At 47.5% G+C, this 18,742-nt stretch overlaps 2 protein-coding genes across 5 annotated transcripts; one reads left to right on the top strand and one right to left on the bottom strand.

Moving 5' to 3' along the window:
* Window positions 1-2,123: 2,123 nt before the first annotated feature.
* LOC136528078 (uncharacterized) lies at window positions 2,124-8,059 on the top strand. Of its 4 annotated transcripts, none has more exons than XM_066520981.1 (8): window positions 2,124-2,465; window positions 4,829-5,985; window positions 6,307-6,470; window positions 6,554-6,749; window positions 6,845-6,943; window positions 7,032-7,170; window positions 7,355-7,427; window positions 7,515-8,059. In XM_066520981.1, the coding sequence occupies exons 2-6, from the start codon at window positions 5,653-5,655 to the stop codon at window positions 7,167-7,169; spliced, it is 930 nt and encodes a 309-aa protein (XP_066377078.1). In that variant the 5' UTR covers window positions 2,124-2,465; window positions 4,829-5,652; the 3' UTR covers window position 7,170; window positions 7,355-7,427; window positions 7,515-8,059. The 4 variants fall into 4 exon arrangements, with proteins under 4 accessions (XP_066377078.1, XP_066377077.1, XP_066377076.1 ...); XM_066520980.1 differs by having other exon boundaries at window positions 2,126-2,433; window positions 7,032-7,259; XM_066520979.1 differs by having other exon boundaries at window positions 2,126-2,465; window positions 7,032-7,259.
* Window positions 8,060-11,074: 3,015 nt separating this feature from the next.
* On the bottom strand, window positions 11,075-17,810 carry LOC136526617 (polyol transporter 5-like). Its single transcript, XM_066519227.1, has 7 exons — window positions 17,719-17,810; window positions 14,595-16,188; window positions 14,427-14,504; window positions 13,671-14,048; window positions 12,860-13,152; window positions 11,474-11,560; window positions 11,075-11,396 (listed from the first exon to the last, which is right to left on the bottom strand). Exons 1-2 carry the CDS (start codon window positions 17,808-17,810, stop codon window positions 15,222-15,224), a joined length of 1,059 nt encoding a protein of 352 aa, XP_066375324.1. The 3' UTR covers window positions 11,075-11,396; window positions 11,474-11,560; window positions 12,860-13,152; window positions 13,671-14,048; window positions 14,427-14,504; window positions 14,595-15,221.
* Window positions 17,811-18,742: the final 932 nt, after the last annotated feature.

The raw sequence follows: 18,742 nt of genomic DNA, 5'->3' as shown, positions 1-18,742 counted from the left end.
GAAGTTGTTGAGCAAAAATAAGAATTTAAGGCTTTGATCTAGAAATGTTTTTGAGATGAGGGAAATTCTTTCTTGTAAACAACACGCCATCCAGTGTCGGTCCTAGGATTTTAAGGGCCCTCCAGCGATCTCGTCGTAACAGCCCCTCTTGATCATGTATAAAATCTTATAATATATATGCGCTAATTTTACTTGCAAAACGAAAGCAAATTCAATAAAATATTTTTAATTTAACATGTCTGATAATTATCGAGGAACAATATAGATTAAGGAATATATTTGTAGATGTATGATAATTATCGAGGAATAATATAGATTAAAAAAATAATATATTCGTTTTCTTTTCTCACCCATGACAAATATTTCTTAGGTAACATTATAAAAATCTAACATGTAAATTAGAAGAAAAATATGACTATATGGGTACAAAGTACTAGAAGTCTGAAATACTATACAAATAATTAATTTGGATTAAAAATAAAAAGAAAAAAAATACCTTGGACCTAAACAACTAATCGGTGATCGCAATTCATAAGAAGCAAAGAATCAAGATGTCGTCGTCGTGGAGCCCTACCTGGTCGCCGTCCTCGTGGCCGTGTCCGTGTCTCCGGTAGTCTAGCTCTTCGCGGCGGCGCGGCTCGCTAGCTCCGCGCGTGTAAGGCGCAGGTCCCGAACTCACGATCAGAGTGTGTTGTGTGCAGCGTGACTCCTCGCCTCCTCTCTTTCCCGAGGGTCGTGGGGAAAGGAAACTAGAAAAGAAATGTCAATGTTGTCTTTTTGGACCATCTAGCCAGTTCTATATTTCTCTTCTTATTAGTTTGCTAATGCCTAATAGACTATAGGACCTGAGGGTTTGTATACCTGGACTTGGGCCCCTCCTCCACTTGGGCCCTCGGCCGTCGCACCTCGTGGCCTACCCTTAGGGCCGGCACTGACGCCATCTCTATGATCATGCTATCCAAAGGTGGAATGTACCCAGTATTTATGTGAGGCAGCACATACTTACCAAGGATAGCTGCTTCAGATACAATTGGATCCACCGGAGAGTAATTTTCGAGCAAGAAGGTGATATGAGCCATTACTGACAAAGTGACCTTGTGAATGTCTGATGATCCTTGTGGAGTCTGAGCACCTGGCAAGTCGTCCACCATCGGCTCCATGATGCGACTCCTAATATCCTCCAATGTGCTCCTTATGCTCTCACGGGCCTCGGCATTCTTTGCGTACAAGAGGTTACCACTCCTCCTCTATCCTTTCAACTTCTGCAGGCGGCGTCGAAAGGAATAGCACATGGATCTCGGTTCAGGCATCGGACAACGCACAATGCACACGCAGCAGAATATGAATCTTCTGGTGTAGTGCTTGCACCGGCATGCCACCAGGATCTAGAGCAACTATGAAGTCAACAAAAGCAAGCATTTTCAACATGGTTTCTTGGATAAATCGTGCAAATAGGAGCAGTTCCAGAATGGAACCCTCAGCCTTGGGATCTTCTTCCTCCTCCTCATAAATACTAGGTAGTAGGCCCACAGAACCATGATCCGGGAAGAGCGACACCGCCACGGACCTGATGGTATGTGTGATCTCATGAAGAGCCCGGATCCAGCACCGTGCCCCATCAGAAGTGTGCTCATCCAGTTCTTCCCATGCAGATGCAGTGCAGAACCCAGGCGACGCCCAGCTCCGTGAGCCACCTCTCCAGGACACCCATTCTGCCGCCACCTTTGATGCCGCAATTCACCAATGGCGCGTCGAAGAATTCATGGGCAAGTGGGCTTTTAACGCGCTCTGCGTCCGTTTCTTCTTCGTGGATGCTGAAGTAGTCGAAGTGCATGGCCGCCTCCATGGAGGCAGAGGAGGACAGACGAGAGGCGTTAGATGTGTAGGCAGCCGAGACTATGGTACCTGATGAAGATGAGCTGCCGCCGCTGCTAATAATGGTGGAGTAGTAGTAACTGGACCCCGTCTGCTCGCGGCGCCAGCTGGGAAATGTCTCGCCGTTTGTGTATGCGTCCGGCAGGGCTATCTTCACCGTCCATCTAGCCGGCGGGATCCACAGAGGTTGCTTTTTTTGGGGTCGGATGGTTCGTAGTTTCTGTGTTGTTGGAGATCAGCCGGCGGGGCATTTTCGGAACGAGAAAAGAACTGGTCTTCATCCCATCCAGATATTTCCCCGCTCCTGCACTTTCCCCACCCGGTGTCCACGCCTCGACCTCATCTTCCTCGTCGGCCTTCTGCTCAGTCTCCGGCTGGGCGCGTCGGGGGGCGCGGCCGTGTCCGCGAACGACAGGAGCAAGTGCCCGCCGCGGCGCTGTGCGCGGAACAGGGTGGACGACGCCACGGGGACGACCCTGACGCACTTTCCCCTCTCCTCCGACTACTGTTTGGCAATTGGTTTAGGGTTGATGGAGCCGACGAACCAAGGATTTGCAGGTGGAGCAGCTTCACATGATCTCTCCTCCGAGGTGATTTTGAATTTGTATTTTCTTCGCTTCTCTTGATGTGTCCTCCGAGCGAGCTGTTGGGCTGGTGATTGGGGTTGTGGGGGAGATGGCGGTTGCCGCGGGCGTGGTAGGTAGCGGCCGCCGGAGCTCCGTCCACACCCTACCGCGCCGCGGCGGGGTGGTGGCTGGGGCGGATGGCAGTTGTTGCCGATGTTGTACTTGATCTGAAACGGAAGAAAATGGTTTTGGAACTCTCGATATCTCCTCCCTCTCTGCCTCTCTGGCCAATCCATCTCTCCCTGTCCAGATCTGGCTGCTTTAGAAGGGGGTTCGGGGGAGGCAGGCCGGCCCGGCGGTGGGGATGGTCGTGGGGCGGCTTTAGGGTTCTGGAGGCGGTGGTGGCGGTTGGAACAGGTCGGTGCAGGGGCGACCATGGCTGGATCGTGCCGTGGAGGAAGGAGGCGGTAGGGGAAGACCGAGGCCTTCGCGGCACCCCTATGAAGAATACCAGTGAAGCAAAAAGAACCTCACAAGCAAATGTTTTTGGAAGTGTTTGTCTATGTCCAGATCTGCTTTGGTTTTTCAAGTTTAATTGTATGTCAGATATGTGTATTACAACTATAGTACTTCATGTTTTTTGTTCTTATTTTTCTGTCTATAACAATTTCTTGAATTTCAATCAGCGCAAAATGCTTTGTCTTATATGCTTGTAGGCATCAAGCAGGTAGAGTGTCAAATGCCATGGATTATGTGGAGTGATGCCTAAATTTTCTCTCACTTCTTTGGGCATCACTCACTTCTTTGTATGTCGAGTGCAGTAACTTCTCAATTTATATTAGTCCCAAATCATTGTTTCGAGTTCTTAAGCTGTGTTTAGTTGTAGGAATTTAGATTTTGGGACTATTGTAGCACGTTTGTTTTTATTTGGTAAATAGTGTTCAAACATGGACTAATTAGGCTTAAAACGTTCGTCTCGCAATTTCCCACCAAACTGTGCAATTAGTTTTTTCTTTTTGTCTACATTTAATGCTCTATGTACGGGCCGCAAACATTCGACAGGTAGTGTAGCAACTTTTTAGAAGTTGGGGTGGAACTAAACAAGGGCTTAGTGTATGGGATGTCCAATCTGCAATGTGGCTTTGATTTGATTGAGTAGATCTGTGGTCTCTGGTCAGACTTGTTTGTTTAGGGCGCGTTTAGATAAAAAAAAATTTTTGGGTTTTGGCTACTGTAGCACTTTTGTTTGTATTTGGCAATTAGTGTCTAATTATAGACTAATTAGGTTCGAAAGTTTCGTCTCGCGATTTTTTATCAATTATGTAATTAGTTTTTTTTTTTGTCTACATTTAGTACTCCATGTATCTGCCGTAAGATTTGATGTGACGGGTACTATGTAAAAATTTTTGGAATCTAAATAAACCCTTAGCTTTGCTCTAAAATTTTATATTATTTCAAGTTGTGTTCACGAGAACTCCAAAATGTTTTCTGTTTGCAAGTCTGAACTAGAAATGTTTAAGCGGCGACTCTGATCAGGATTGCCGTGGACATCAGCATGTTCGTTTGGCTGTAGCTTATTGTAAACGATCGTAAATTTTCAATCGGAATAGTATTTTCTTTTCACATAAACCAGTCAGCAGTATTTCTTTACGAACCAGCAACGATATGAACCAGCCAACCGAACAAGCTGTGTTAACAGTATTGTGGTTAATTTTGTTTTTTATTATTTGCGAATTGCGATACTCAACTCAGTATATATGCATGTTTAAGCTCAGCAGTTTTATATTTTTTTCAAGTTGTGTTCACGAGAATTCCAAAGTGTTCTCTTTTTGCAACTATCAAGTATAAACGTTTGAGAAATCTGCCCCCGACCAGTCTGGTCATGGACATGTAGTATTGCCTTTATTTTTTTCTTTTTGCAAGTCTGAAGTATGAACGTATTATAAGACTTGGGATGTTGCCATTGGCTGTATTTGTTACAGTTGAACACATTTTAGAACTGCAGTATTTTCTATGATTAGTCTTCATCCAGCACTACTTTTTAACCATCATGATTAGTCTGCAATAATATGTTGTGTGCAGAATTCACTATTTGGTTTAGTATTTCAGCTATGTCATTACGAGGACAAGTACTTTCTAGTGATGGTTTGATCAATAAATTCGTGTGCACACTGATATTAAAAGGCAGTGTTACATATGGCAATGCCAACTGTTTATTGCTTCATATGAGAAGCTAGTGTTTCATGTGCTAGCTTAATTAAATAGTTACATTAAAGTGATCTTTTGCTTATTCATTCATGTAAGCTCTTGTGTAATCTCATTCCTTACGAGATTCACTACTGGTACAGGTCTAGTCATCCTTTGACAAGTTTTCCCATTTTTTCCAGGTCCCACCGAAGTACTGTCCACTACTGCACCTGAAGTACATCTGCACAGTTGATGGGATGTTTGAGTGGTTGAATACTGTTCAAGTAAAAAAAATTGAGAGCCCGTTTAGTTCGGCCAATATCCGAAGTTTGGCACTAGGAAAAAAAAGATTTTTCGTCATATTAAATTTGTGGTACATGCATGGAGTACTAAATATTGACGAAATCAAAAACTAATTGCACAGTTTAGTTATACTTTACGAGACGAACGTTTTAAGTCTAATTAGTCAAAATTAGTCAACAATTGGACAACTATTATCAAATACAAATGAAATGGTACAGTGTACTACAGTATAAACAGTGTAATGAAAGCTTCTCGGGTACAACTGAAATAGCTATATCCTCTGTTCACTTGCGTCTCTATTTTACTCTCTTGTCATTCGACCTCTAAGAGAACATATTTGAAGAGGTGGTTTATTTGTTTTTTGAATGTTGCCTCACTGATAATGCCCTTTATCACACCAAGCTTGGAACTCTGTTTCTTTATTCTAAATTTGAAATGTCATTACACTGTACATATCTATGGAATGGTAATGCTACATCACACCAAACTTGGAACTCTGTTTCTTTATTCTAAATTTGAAATGTCATCACACTGTACCCCACACTGCTACATAATTCAGGCCTTGTTTAGTTGGACCCTAAAATCTAAAAAGTTGCTACAGTACCTGTCACATCAAATGTTTGCGGTCCGTGCATGGAGCATTAAATGTAGACGAAAAGAAAAACTAATTGCACAGTTTGGTGGGAAATTGCGAGACGAACGTTTTAAGCCTAATTAGTCAATGTTTGGATACTATTTGCCAAATAAAAACGAAGATGCTACAGTAGCCTCAAAATCCAAATTTTGCGAACTAAACGAGGGCTCATTTGAGGATGCTTTAATATTTTTGCATCTCCTATTGCTTGTATCGAGTTATGCACTACTAACCAGACTGCCTCATAACTCTATCTCAGATGATCTCAATGATTCATGTGTTGGATATTCCACACCTCTGACTGTATTTAATGCTCTGAGTGGGACACCGCCGAGTGCGAAGAATGTGGAGCAAGCTATCTTTACTACTCCTGACCACATGATTAATAGCTCAACTACATCACCGGGAACTCTAACTAAGGTACTGTTTAGTTCCCTCCCAAAACATCAAATTTTTCAAGATTTTTCGTCACATCGAATACGAAAACATATGCATGAAGTATTAAATATAAATAAAAAATTAAACTAATTACACAATTTAGACGAAATCTACGAGACGAATCTTTTAAGCCTAATTAGACTATGATTGGACACTAATTACCAAATAACAACGAAAACGCTACAGTGTCGTTTTACCAAATTTTTCGCAATCTAAACTGGGCCTAAGATAATGGCTGGAGGTGACCTAGTTCAAATAATGATTCGCTTTGAGGACTCTCCGAATATTAACATGAAGCCTTAGGATCATGATTATGCAGATTCACCTATTGTCAAGCGGAATGTCGATACCCCAAAAATGGCAAAATGCCCCTGGAGTTACAACTACTCACACCGCACTCCCCCTATCGATATTGTCGAGAAGTTTTATGAGGATGTTTCAGTCATCAGCCCCTCTCTTCTCAACAGGCATGCCTTCTATATCTTATCTTCATGCTTCAACCTTTGTGAACTACAAATATTGAGACAGCTGCATATCTTTTTTTATGAAGGATATGGTTGGTCCATATTTCTCCAAGGCACATTGAGTTAGATGGTTCTTCGATTCATAAAAGTTTCATCATGCAAAAGTCATTGAGCTATGATGTTTTTGACTTAGCAGTCCGCCGCCTTAAACAGCTTGATGACATGATGTACCCACATATTTCTCATCCGCATTGGAGGCATATACTTGAATCTGAATTTGTGGTACGTCATTCGTTTTTTTCACTTGTCATGACTTTAATTCAGCTGTTTGAGATGTTTTCAATTCTCTGATCAACTTAACTGTCTTGTCTCCCTAGATGTTAGCATTGGCTGGTGAGACTCCATATAATCGGAAGTTAATTGTAGAACAGTTTATTGGTTCTTGTATACAATACAGGATTGAAGACTGCCGGATGGTAAGAGGTTTCACAAAGTACTAATGAATAAAAAGATTTTGTGTTCCTCGGTTCTGTCGTTGAATCATTTTTTATAATATTTTTGCAGTTAGTTGTTCCTGCATTTATATTGCTCAACTGGTGTTGCTACTTCTTCGACTTCAAAGATAAGTGTGTACATGTCATTGACCCTTTGTACAAGAAAGAACAAGGTTTTCAAGGAATTGCATCATCCAAGTCTTGCTAAGGTTGCAGCATCGCTTGCTAATTGTTTTGAGATGTTCTTTGGAATTTGGCATCATAACATGGCGGAGTGGGATATACTGTTTGTTGAGCCGTATGTCGTTGATGCAACATCTTATGTCTCTACCTTGTTTGATAGCCTCGTGCATTTCTCATGCTGTGACTTATGAAATTTATTGCTTTGCATAGAGATGACACAGGACTTTTAACTCTGATGTGTATTCGGCAATTTGATGGCTCCAAGGTCCGCCCTGTTAACATGGTGGGTAGATCATATCATTTTCGACTAGTTGCTTTGTACAATATTACTTTGTACATGAAACTAACACTTTGAATTCCCTATGATCAGGAATCTTTCCTCTATTTCAAGAAGCTCATGCTGTATGAATTGGTGTGTATAAGTGACAACCACGTCAAAGCACCTGTTAACATTACATTCACCATCGATGACTAGATATTAAGGAGATTCAGTTGTCTAGTATTTTGATTGACACTATAATCTGTAATGATTATAGACTTCCTTCCTATGTATTTGGACATGTTTAGGATGTAGTGTAGAAGCTCTGAAGGCAGACATAATATTTAATTATTGTCACAGAGGCAACAGAACGAGAAGCACCAGGAAGCTCTTTCTGAACCTCTCTAGCTGAAGGAGACTCAAGCTTTTGTACCAGCAGCCCCGTTGTTTACTTCCTGCTGCCATTGCAAAGACACCTGGCCTGGAACATTGATCTATGTTCAGAAGTAGCAGCTGTATGCCTCCATAAGAATTTGCATCTCTGGAAATGATTTTATAATGTTTCTTTTTCCTGGTTACGTCCAATATGTAGGCTCTTCATGCACATTTTCATATATTAGTACTGCAGAATGTGTTCCTTTATGTATGCCACATCTCAGCATGGTTGGTATTGTGTTTCTTTATTCTATATTTTTGTTATCATGACACATGGAATCTCTAAAGAATGGCGGTCCTGTGTTTCAGATAGTACGTGTAACGTGATAGGCTTGCCCTTTCCTCCATCCTGTTCACTAGGCACGACCAGTCTCTTCATACTTTCTTGTCTTACTGTTTCGCTTGCTCCATTTGTCAGAATTACTACTGTGAACATCATAGAGTATGTCTGAATAATTTTTATTCAGATCGGCGCGTCTTTGATGTTCTGTTCATACCTTCCGCAATGTGAGAGTGAAGCCTAAAGTACAATGCGTCTCATAGGTAAAAAGAAGATATCATTCTTCCAAGGTTGCAGCGTGATGGCATTACTCATAGGGCCCAACAGCTCTGATGCAGTTTGTCCTTGTCTCCGAGCTTCGACACACCTCACAGCATGATTGGATAATAGAAGTAATATATTTTTTTTTACATAGTTGGCACCAACGCAACTACTTGCTCCGCTCCTAAAATTTCTAGTATCGGCATCACTTGTTACAGTGTGCGGAGCGACTCTTCAATCATCTCTCTTATTCTGGCACTACTCAGGCGATACACTGCGGAGGGCCTTAGATTATGAGCACTGTGGGCATGCATGATGTTCTTCCTATTTATTTAATCAACGATCTTTTCTCGGCTTGTTCCTATGTGTCAAGGGCGTCGAACCCTTGGCTGGCCGGACCGCGACTACGTAGCTCGTAGCCGCTGGCCGTCTTCTCCAGTGAGGTTATGCCCCTCTACCGTCGGCTTTGGTTGAGAGAGAGAGAGAAGGTTAGGGATAACAATCTTGCTTAACCTCAATTGTCATGGTTACAAAAATATAAGGGCATAGCCCCAACCAACGGGAGTAACAAACTCCATAAATCAAGGAACTAATAATAGAAAAGGAAACTAATAATATCTTTCCTCCTTAGCCACTCGACCTGCCCGAGCCAACCGTGCTTGCGCTTTCTGCGTCCGCAGCCGCCACGGTCACCACGTCACCGCGCGCCACGCGTTCCGCCGCGCGTTCCGCTGCTCGGCGTAGGTCTCTGGCCCGGCGCCTCCTGGTGTAGGTCTTTCCCCACATGACATCTCCCCCTCCGTCGAGACGCAGCTCGTCCTCGAGCTGGAATGCTGGATGCGTGGCGTGGAATGTGTCAACGTCCTCCCAAGTGGACGACGCAGCGGACTCACCTTTCCACTGAACCAAGACTTGGCGCACACCACGGGCAAGACGGTAGCGCACCGCCCGTTCGGGCTCCGGAACAATCGCGCCATGGTGAACCGGCGGAAGAGGTGGAGGCGCGGCCGGCGGGGTCCCTTGGAACTTCTTGAGGAGGCCTACGTGAAACACGTCGTGCAGGCGCGCTCCGGGCGGCAAGTCGAGACGGACGGTGACTTCGTTGATCAGCTCGGTGACGCGGTACGGCCCGAAGTAGCGAGGCTTGAGCTTGCCCGTCGATGCCTGAGGAAGCGAGGTAGCGGCTCGCTGACGCAGGCGAAGGAGGGCCCAATCGCCCACCTGATAGGCCACCAGGCGATGTCCCGCGTCGTAGTGGCGTTTCTGGACCTGCTGTGCCTGTTCCAGCAGAGAGCGAATGTCGGCGAGGAACTCATCGCGCTCCGCCATGCTCCGGGCAACAGCAGCGACCCTCGTCTCTCCAGGCTCATATGAGCGGATCGACGGCAGTTCGCGACCGTAGACGACACTGAATGGCGTGTCGCGCAGGGACGTCTGGTAGGCGGTATTGAAGACGAATTCCGCCCACGGAAGCCAACGCAGCCATTGTCGTGGCCTGTCACCTATAAGACACCGAAGATACATAATGATGACCCGGTTAGCCGCCTCGGACTGACCATCCGACTGAGGATGGAACGCCGTTGTCATGTGGAGCTTGGTTCCCATCAGGCGCATGAGCTCGTGCCAGAACTTGGACGTGAAGACCGGATCGCGATCCGACACCATGGACTGCGGAACGCCATGCAGGCGAACAATGTCGGCGAAGAATGCTTCTGCGACGGACTCGGCCGAGTACGGGTGCGCCAGGGGTATGAAATGGCAGTACTTGCTGAAACGGTCCACCACCGTCAAGATGACGGACTTGCCGCGCACCTTGGGCAACGCTTCGACGAAGTCCAGCGCTATGTCTGTCCAGACGCTGTGCGGAACCGGCAGGGGCATGAGCAGACCAGCCGGGTTCAAGTGTTCGGACTTGTAGCGCTGGCAGACGATGCATACTTTGACAAAATCCTGCACCAATTGTTTCATGTTAGGGAAGTGGAAGTCGCGGCGGAGGCGGTGAAGCGTCCTCTGAACGCCCTCGTGGCCGTCCTCGTGCACGGCCAGCACGATTTCCTGGACTAGGGCGGACGTGGGCGAGATGTAGAGCCGGTCCTTGTACTGGACCATGTCGTCCACTAAGGACCAGGGCGCGCCGCGTGCGCCGCTGGTGATCTCCTGGCGCAGCGCCACAAGCGCCGGGTCCGAGGCTTGTTCCTGACGGAGGCGCGTGACGAAGTCGAAGCGCGGAGCCGAGAGCGCGAGAATGGCGCCTTCCTCGCCGTCCTCCGTGTCCCGGCGCGAAAGCGCGTCGACGACTGCGTTCGCCGTGCCCGGTTTGTACTCGACGGCGAAATCGAAACCGAGTAGCTTCCCCACCCAATGGTGCTGTGGAATCGTCGAGAGCCTCTGGTCCAGCAAATACTTGAGGCTGTAGTGATCTGTCTTCACCAGAAAACGGCGGCCCCACAGGTACGGCCTCCAGTGCCGCACGGCATGCACAAGGCCGATGAGCTCACGCTCGTAGGCGGCGAGAGCGCGACGACGAGGGCACGCCGCCATGGGGTCTCTGGCCCGGCGCCTCCTGGTGTAGGTCTTTCCCCACATGACACTCTGCTTGTGCGAACGTCATGTCTACAGGTTCCTAACCCAAACATCTTCATGTCTGCTTGTTTGTTCCCGTTTACTTAATTTTATGAGAATGTTCTCTTCGATGTGTAGGAGTGAAGAACTGTATGTACAAAAAAATCTGTAAGGTCTCTGAAGCACTTTTGCATGTAATGAAAAAAAAACTTTCAAAGCAGAGGGAGACTGGTATAGGCTTCTCCGATTGTGAAGCATTAATTTCACACAGCTTCTGTTCAAACATGTCCCTCCTGTGTATGATACTAGCCCAAGCAGTGGTGCCCCTCCTTCCTCCCGTCGGCCCCCAAATATATTGGGAAGCCCCCCGCGGCAGCAGGGAAGCAACGCCGTCGAAGGAGCTTCGTCTCCGAGGGCCGTCGGCCAGCATATGCCGCATGAGCCCCTCGGCCTGCCTGCACACGAATGCCACGTAAGTATAATTTGGAAATCTATTTCTTGTACTCTGTATTCTTAAATCTGTTCAAATTACTCCGCATTCGTAGAGCAGTTCTCTAGCTATCCATCCTATCTTATTCCTTTTGAACCTCTCTTTTTTCTTTTCAGTCTGCAATATTGTCTGAAAACCACAATGAACCAAGTTCACATCATTCTTCATCGTTAGGCAGTGAATGTCCTAATGCGCACCAGATTGAGTGTGGTGTTCCTCAGAATAGCAAATATGTTGATGTTGAAACAAAGATAAAGATCAATACACCTTTCTCTCTGATCACCATGCACAAGATGTTTATGAAATTTGGTTCTGAGAAAAGAGGGTTGTTGGATTCTATTGGTTTGGGTGGGCTTTTGATAGTTCAGAAGCAGCGTTTGCAGTGTAGAAGTTTATTTCTTTCACTTCTCACTAACATGGATCCAAACACTGGTACAATAACACTTAAAAGTGGAGAACTTACTGTGAAAGATTGAGATGTGAATCTAGTTCTATGTATACCATACAAAGGAGAAGATATCAATCTATGCACAGCATCCCCTGGAATCATTGATAAAATGAAGGGAGTTCTTCTTGACAGTCCTACTGATCTTGATGTGGAAGCTATTGATGCAGTATAACCAGTCTTATTGAAAAAAAAAACTTGACCTACGGGGGGTTATGACGGCCCCCGGGTTTCCCTTTAAGAAGAAGATCTTCTCACACAGATCAAGAAAACCGCCCGAACCCCCGCCCCCATCCTGACGCAGGAGGTACCGTTACCCTGTGAGAACCGGGCCGGGACCTTCTACTGCGCTTTGGCACCTGGGGACGGGCGAGGGGATTTTTTTAACCTCAGCCTGAAATCCGCTCCCGCGGGGAGTCGAACCCAGGACCTGAGGAGTGCCGCTGGGTCACCTAACCGTTTGAGCTAGGCGCCCTTTGGCTAACCAGTCTTATTGAAAGACTATGGTAGAAAGATGAATAGACATGAAAGAGATGCATTCAAGGTTGCTGCAATTTTATTTGTAGACTCTTGCTTCCTAGGACCTAGAGGATGCAAACGGAGAATCAATAAGGATATATTAAAACATGTTGCAGACCCCTTCAAGATTTCTAGAACAAATTGGTGTGGTTATGTTCTTAGAGTGTTACGAGAATCAGCTTCTAAGGTTCTGCAGAACTTGAGGGTTGGCAACAAGTCTGTACTTCTTGGGGGCTGCCTATTTTTTTTTGCTGGTGCTTTCTCTTCTAATTTTTTAGATGAAAACTCTGGGATAGATTAAAAATCTAGGCTGTGTTGTTTATATTTATTTTCTATATGATATTCATTTTTTGCAAGGTCTTTTACCTTGACAATTTAAATTTTGGGTATAAGACACCACGCCATAAATTTTGGGTATATGACACCACGCCATGATAGTCTACCCTGGGTTGGAAAGTACACACCTTCTCTTGTGTCAGAACTTGTTTCATATGATCGAAGAACCACTGTGGCACATAAAGAAATCCAGCACGGACGTAGCAAGGTATCCTTCTTCACTAGTAAATGCTGTTCCTACCAGTTCGTTTCAAATCTCTCTGATTCTTCTAAAATTTGTTCTTTTATATTCAGCTTCGGGCACATTGATGTCATTTATTCTAGAAGCCTTCTTGTGCTTACAAACGAAACCTCACTTTTAGAGAACCAGTGTTCTTCAGAATTGAGCAACGCCACTTTTAGAAATGTCCAGCCTTCGGTCCTGTCATCAGAAGAACAGACAGTCAAGCCAAAGGTCATCCACCAATATCACGATAATTTTACTATTGTTGCTATGTATTTTGTCTCAGTAAATGATATTCTCAGGTAGATCGACATCTGAACATGTTTGAAGCCTAAGGAGCATTTAAAGAACATTTTGAAGTTTTTACAAGGCAAATTTATCAAGCCACAGATGAACTAAGATGTAAAGCACATATACTGATAAACAACTTTCAGGAGGCTGCATGTTCTTCCTCCAAGTTTCCTAAGGGTATGACAAACAGTTCAAAATTTTCTACATCGTCACTGCTTGACTAAACGTAATTACTAGTACATATAATAATACACAGATCAGGATGTTGAAGAAAACAATGATGAAGGCCAGAGTGCAAGGACAACTAACTTAGGATTCAAGGCTGCAACCAGTAATTATCACATTTCTACTGACCATGTAGGCATCTGTTTTCAATAGTTTTATTCACATCACTCTGATCTTCTACATGTTTAGGGAAGTATTACATGACTGTGGCAAGTTCATCCACGACCACTCCCATTCCAGCGGCCGCCTTAGGAATGCTCAATAGTGATTGTGACAACCTGCCTCTGGTACCTGAATCAAAAATTCTAGGTACAGTATCATCAATTCATTAAATTGGATTTATATAATATTTGAAATGAAACATAGGTGCATGAATAGTTCATAACTGGGCGATTTTATTTCTCCAGGTCAAACCATGCCTCTATTAGGCTACCCAACAGAACATGCTTTGACTGATGAACCTAGTTGCTCTAGAATCAGCTCTCTCTTTGGCCCTTCTCCTTTCCATTTGTCTCTCAAGCACAAGGATGTCCCTTTGAAAACTATAATGGAAGTCATCAAAGTGCTTGCAGCGTTGTCTGAAGATGACAAAAAGATGTGAGCATCTTCGTAGTCTCAAATGCTCATAATGATTTGCCACTAAATTGTTTTGTTTGCAAGGTAAGATACTTAGTATTCAGATTTCTTCTTTATGCAGGAGATGGTACATACATGATGTGCCAAGCAAGTTACAGATTGTTATGCACATCCAAGCAAGCCACTAAAATGTTGACTGTTATGTACATCCATCTATAAATCTCCTGGCTAACCTAAAATTATTAACATGAACTAATTGAATGGCAAATCTGAAAAGGTCCAGCAAGATTCCTACTTTCACAGAAGTGTTCCTTTTGAGATCTGGTTTTGTAAGACTGCTATATTCAGACATAACACAATGGCGATAATAACATTTATACCTTCTGCGAAGCTATTTTGTACTGGAATGCTCATTCCACTGTGCATCTTTGCTGCTGCGTCCAGGTTCACAACTTAACCTGTGTTGAAGATGATACTTTGAAAGCAGAATGAACTACTGCAAGCAAGCAAATTTTCCAAGGAAAAACATTATTGAGGATCAGGCTTACTGTATTTTCCAAATGGTGCACTGTAGCCCTCCATCCTGCAGCTCCGTCGATGCTGTGATCCGACATGGAACGGCCCGCCACCTTCTCCACTTGGGTGGCGTCGCAGATCTGGTTGTCTGCAGGCTTAGTGGCTGCAGCACACTGCCGCAGAAGAGGCGGCGAAGCTCGCCCCCGGCCGCTCAACAGTGGATCTCCAGCCCCTTCGAATCGAGTGGCCATCTTCACTCGCTCTTCGCCGATGTCCACTTCCGCGACCTGGCAAGTGTCGATTGGCTGCGGAATCGGCAATCTGCAAATGTTCTTTGCAGGTGAAGCTTCCACTCTTCTCTCCATGCTTATGTTTTTTTGAACCTACATATGGCCGAGAAAATTGCTATTTCGCCATTGTCAAACGTGGGCTTCGCTCTTTTATCATCCCGCAAATGGAATTCGCCCGTCTGCTATTTTCAAACGCGAAGCACCACCAGAATGCCCAAGATCAGTATATGTACCGTATTTTGATTTTGAATTTTTTTTCGTTATTTCCTTTCCCCTTTTACCCCTCACCCATGCCCATCAGAACCGCCCCCACTCACCATGGCCCCGTCCTGCCCACCGCGGCCGCCCCCACTCGCCCACGCCGTGACCTCACCGTCGCGCGGCCATGGTGATGCTGTTGGCAAGCGGGATGAACGTCATGCTGATGCTGCTGCACGTGACCCAGTTTGCCGCGATGCCGAGGCTCATGCCCTGCGCGCGCAGCTGCAGCGGCAGGATCTCCGCGCTGTAGGTCGGCGCCAGCGGGCTGAGGCCGATGGAGAACGCGGTAACGAACGCGAGCACCGACACGACGCACGCCGCCGCCACCGCTGGTGTCGGTGTCGTCTCGCCGGCACGGGCGCCGGCGCACAGCAGCACGATCCCCAACGACGTGAGCGTGACGGCAATGCCGGCGGCGCTGGCGAGGAGCAGCGGGCAGCGGCCGAGGCGGTCGGACAGGAACGTGGCCACGAAGGTGGAGAGCGTCTTGACCAGTCCGACGGCGACGGTGGCGGCGAGGACGGCACTGGTCGACGAGATCCCCGCCTTCTTGAACACCAGCGGGGTGTAGAGGACGATGGCGTCGATGCTGGAGGCCTGCTGGAAGGAGTAGAGCACGAGGACGTTGGCGAGGATCCGCCGCACCATCGGCGACGGCCGCACGAACAGCTCCCTCCACACCCCGGCGCCGCCCACCTGCGCCGCGACGGCACGCCTGATCTCCTCGAGCCGGTCGCGGGCCTCAGCCGGCGCGTCGGAGGTGCGCTCCAGCACGGCGCGCGCCTCGTCGTCGCGCCCGCGCATGGCGAGCCACCGGGGCGACTCCGGCATGGCGAGCACCCCCGTCGCGAGGAGCAGCGGCGGCGGGACGCCCAGAGCGAACATGGCGCGCCAGCCGAGCCGCAGCGGCAGGCCGGCGAGCGCGTAGTTGGAGACGACCGAGGAGGTGGTGGCGGCTGCGGTTTGCCGCCGGTGGCGGCTGTGGCGGCAGCGGCTGTGGCTGCGGCGGGGCGAGCGCGGTCCTCGCGGCGTCGGCCTCTCTTTCTCTCTCGTTTCTATGCGAAAGGATAAGGTTCTGATGGGATGGGTGAGGGGTAAAAGGGGAAACGAAATAACGAAAAAAAATTTAAATCAAAATACGGTACATATACTGGTCTAAGGTATTCTAACGATGCGTCGTGTTTGAAAATGGCAGACGGACGAATCCTATTTACGGAATGACAAAAAGGCGAAGCCCACGTTTCATAATTCAATTTTCTCCGTATGGCCGGCGACAAGGATTTCAACTTTCCCCTTGCCGCGCTGTGCGCCGGTCGGTATGTACATTTACCATTGTGCCCTTGCGTATTAAATCGAATTGTTTCGTAAGCTGGTTACCATATGAGCGCGAATCTCGAGTCTGGGACACCTCGACGGCCTGGATATGCCTGCACGCAGATACAAACGCTAAGGTTATCCGCACCCATCCACCTCTATTTCCATCTCTAAAAATGAATATTCTATCCTAGTCATCGAGATTCTCTACTCTATACCTATTTCTCCTGCACCCGTGTTATCTTTATCCTATACTCTATACCCACTATTTCATATTTGATTCCCCTCCCTCCCCCTTTCTCTCTCTCCCCAACTCTCTCTCTCTCGCGCGCTATAGTGTTTGGCGTGTGAACAGCCGGCCTCTGGAAATAGCGCTCGCGCAGCCGGCCGCTACGCGCGCGCGCGGTACAGGCGCGCGGTGCAGCGTTTAGCGATGCAGGCGCGCGATACAGGGCCATTTAGCGCGCAGCGGTGCGGACAGCCTAAGGGCATGTTTGGAACAGAGTAACGCAAAACAGAGGAAAGAAAAAAAATGCAGAATTAGGATGGGTGTATGGTAGTAAAACAGAGGAAAGGAAAAACACAGGAAATAGTAGAAAGATGTGTTTGAAATGCAGGAATTCATAACACAAGAATCACAAACACATGTAAATGATTAAAGGTCATTATTAGTGCTTAATAGTCGCAAATTGTTTATTTTGTTTATCACTGTCTTACATGTGGGGCCATTGGTCCATGGACGCATACCATGTTGAGTGGAACCAAACAAAAGCAAGGCCAGTCTTCGTTTGCTCTTTCTCATCCACTCGTTCTCTCCTGTGTGCTTTATCTCTCCCTCTCCAGAAGCACGGTCGGAGGTGGCTGGGGCCGGAGCCCTGGGCTCAGGTGACGCGGGCAGGGCGGCGGCGGTGCAGTGAGGCACGGCCCTACGAGGTCACGAGCGGAGCTACGTAACCAGGCGCGTGCGCGCGAGCGGGGCGGCGCGGCGCCTAGAGCAGCGCGACGTGGGGTGGCTGGCCGTGGGCAGCGCGGCCGGGCGGGAGTGGTGCAGCATCACGGACAACCCCATCCAGCCAAGCGCAAGCGCTCTCTCTCTCTCCCCCTCTCCCTCTCTTGCACGCGCGAGAACCTCGGGCTTGCGCGAAAACTTTGGCTCTGAGTGGATGCAAAAATTCTTCGTTCGAAATGGCACATGACGTCTCCTTTGTTCCAAACGGCACATGACATCAGCAAAACACAGGTTTACCATTCCTATGAAATTCCTTTGGAATTCCTCCAATCCAAACAGGACCTGAATCCACTCTGCCCCAGCTCCAGGCTCCAGTTGGTCCAAGAAGAAGGCCCGTGGCCGCCGGCGTCCATGCCCGTGGCCTCCATCTCCATGCGAAGGTAGCTAGCTACCCAATCGGCCCCTAGCGACTATGTCAGTTGTCTCTGATGTGGGACGGATAGGCCGGGACCGAGCGTGAGGTGATTGCGAGAGGCGGGCGGCCAGGTGGGGCGGTGGCCAGTGGCCGGTGGGGTGCGACTGTGAAAGCGGAAGGCTATGCGTGAGCGCAAATTTTGTTGGCTGACTTGATGTCGATTGTCGTCGAACTCGAACCACTCACTGGGAGTTAGGCGTGCGTGCACTCCCGGACGGTACGGTGTACACAGCAGGATCGTTTCCATGGAGTTGAGCCACAACTCCCGTTGTGCCCAGCTAGCTCCAGCGACGTCGGCTCCTTGGTGTTCACCAATGCTAGGAGGAGAGAAGGGGGCGCGGCCTGTGCTGGAAAAAAAATGAAAACGAAAGAAGGCTGGGAATAGAATGGGCGCGGTTTCAAAAGCGGGCTCGCTAACGCCCGGACGTCCGGGCCCAGTCCCGTGTCTGGACGCAGCTCCCGTGCCCCGTGTCCGCATCGCATCCCACACACTCCATCTTGTTTTCAACCAGCGTCAGCGTCCAAAAACAGTGGCCCGTGCGCATCCAGCGTCCGCATGGTGGAACCGCGCCTCGCGCCCGCACGGCGGAATCGGGACCCACGTCCACCTGCCCCGCCTGAAGATGCGCGCTGCGGAGGCATCTGCAGGCCTCAGGCGCCTGCACATGAACCACAGCGGCGAGCAACACCCGATATACTTTTAAAATATCCAGACATTTGCAACATAAATATGAATGAAACACTTGAAACATGCATGTGTAGACATTGCAACATGTGCAATACCAAGATATACTTTTGAAACATCCAAATGAAACATTGACAACATAAGTCTGAAACAGATGAAACACTTGAAACATGTGTGTAGCCATTGCAACATGTGCAATACCAAGA

Source organism: Miscanthus floridulus, chromosome 19 (genome assembly GCF_019320115.1).
Source record: "Miscanthus floridulus cultivar M001 chromosome 19, ASM1932011v1, whole genome shotgun sequence".
Lineage (NCBI taxonomy): Eukaryota > Viridiplantae > Streptophyta > Magnoliopsida > Poales > Poaceae > Miscanthus > Miscanthus floridulus.
The sequence above is the reverse complement of the archived record's forward strand: the minus strand, read 5'-3'. Positions and strand labels throughout refer to the sequence as shown.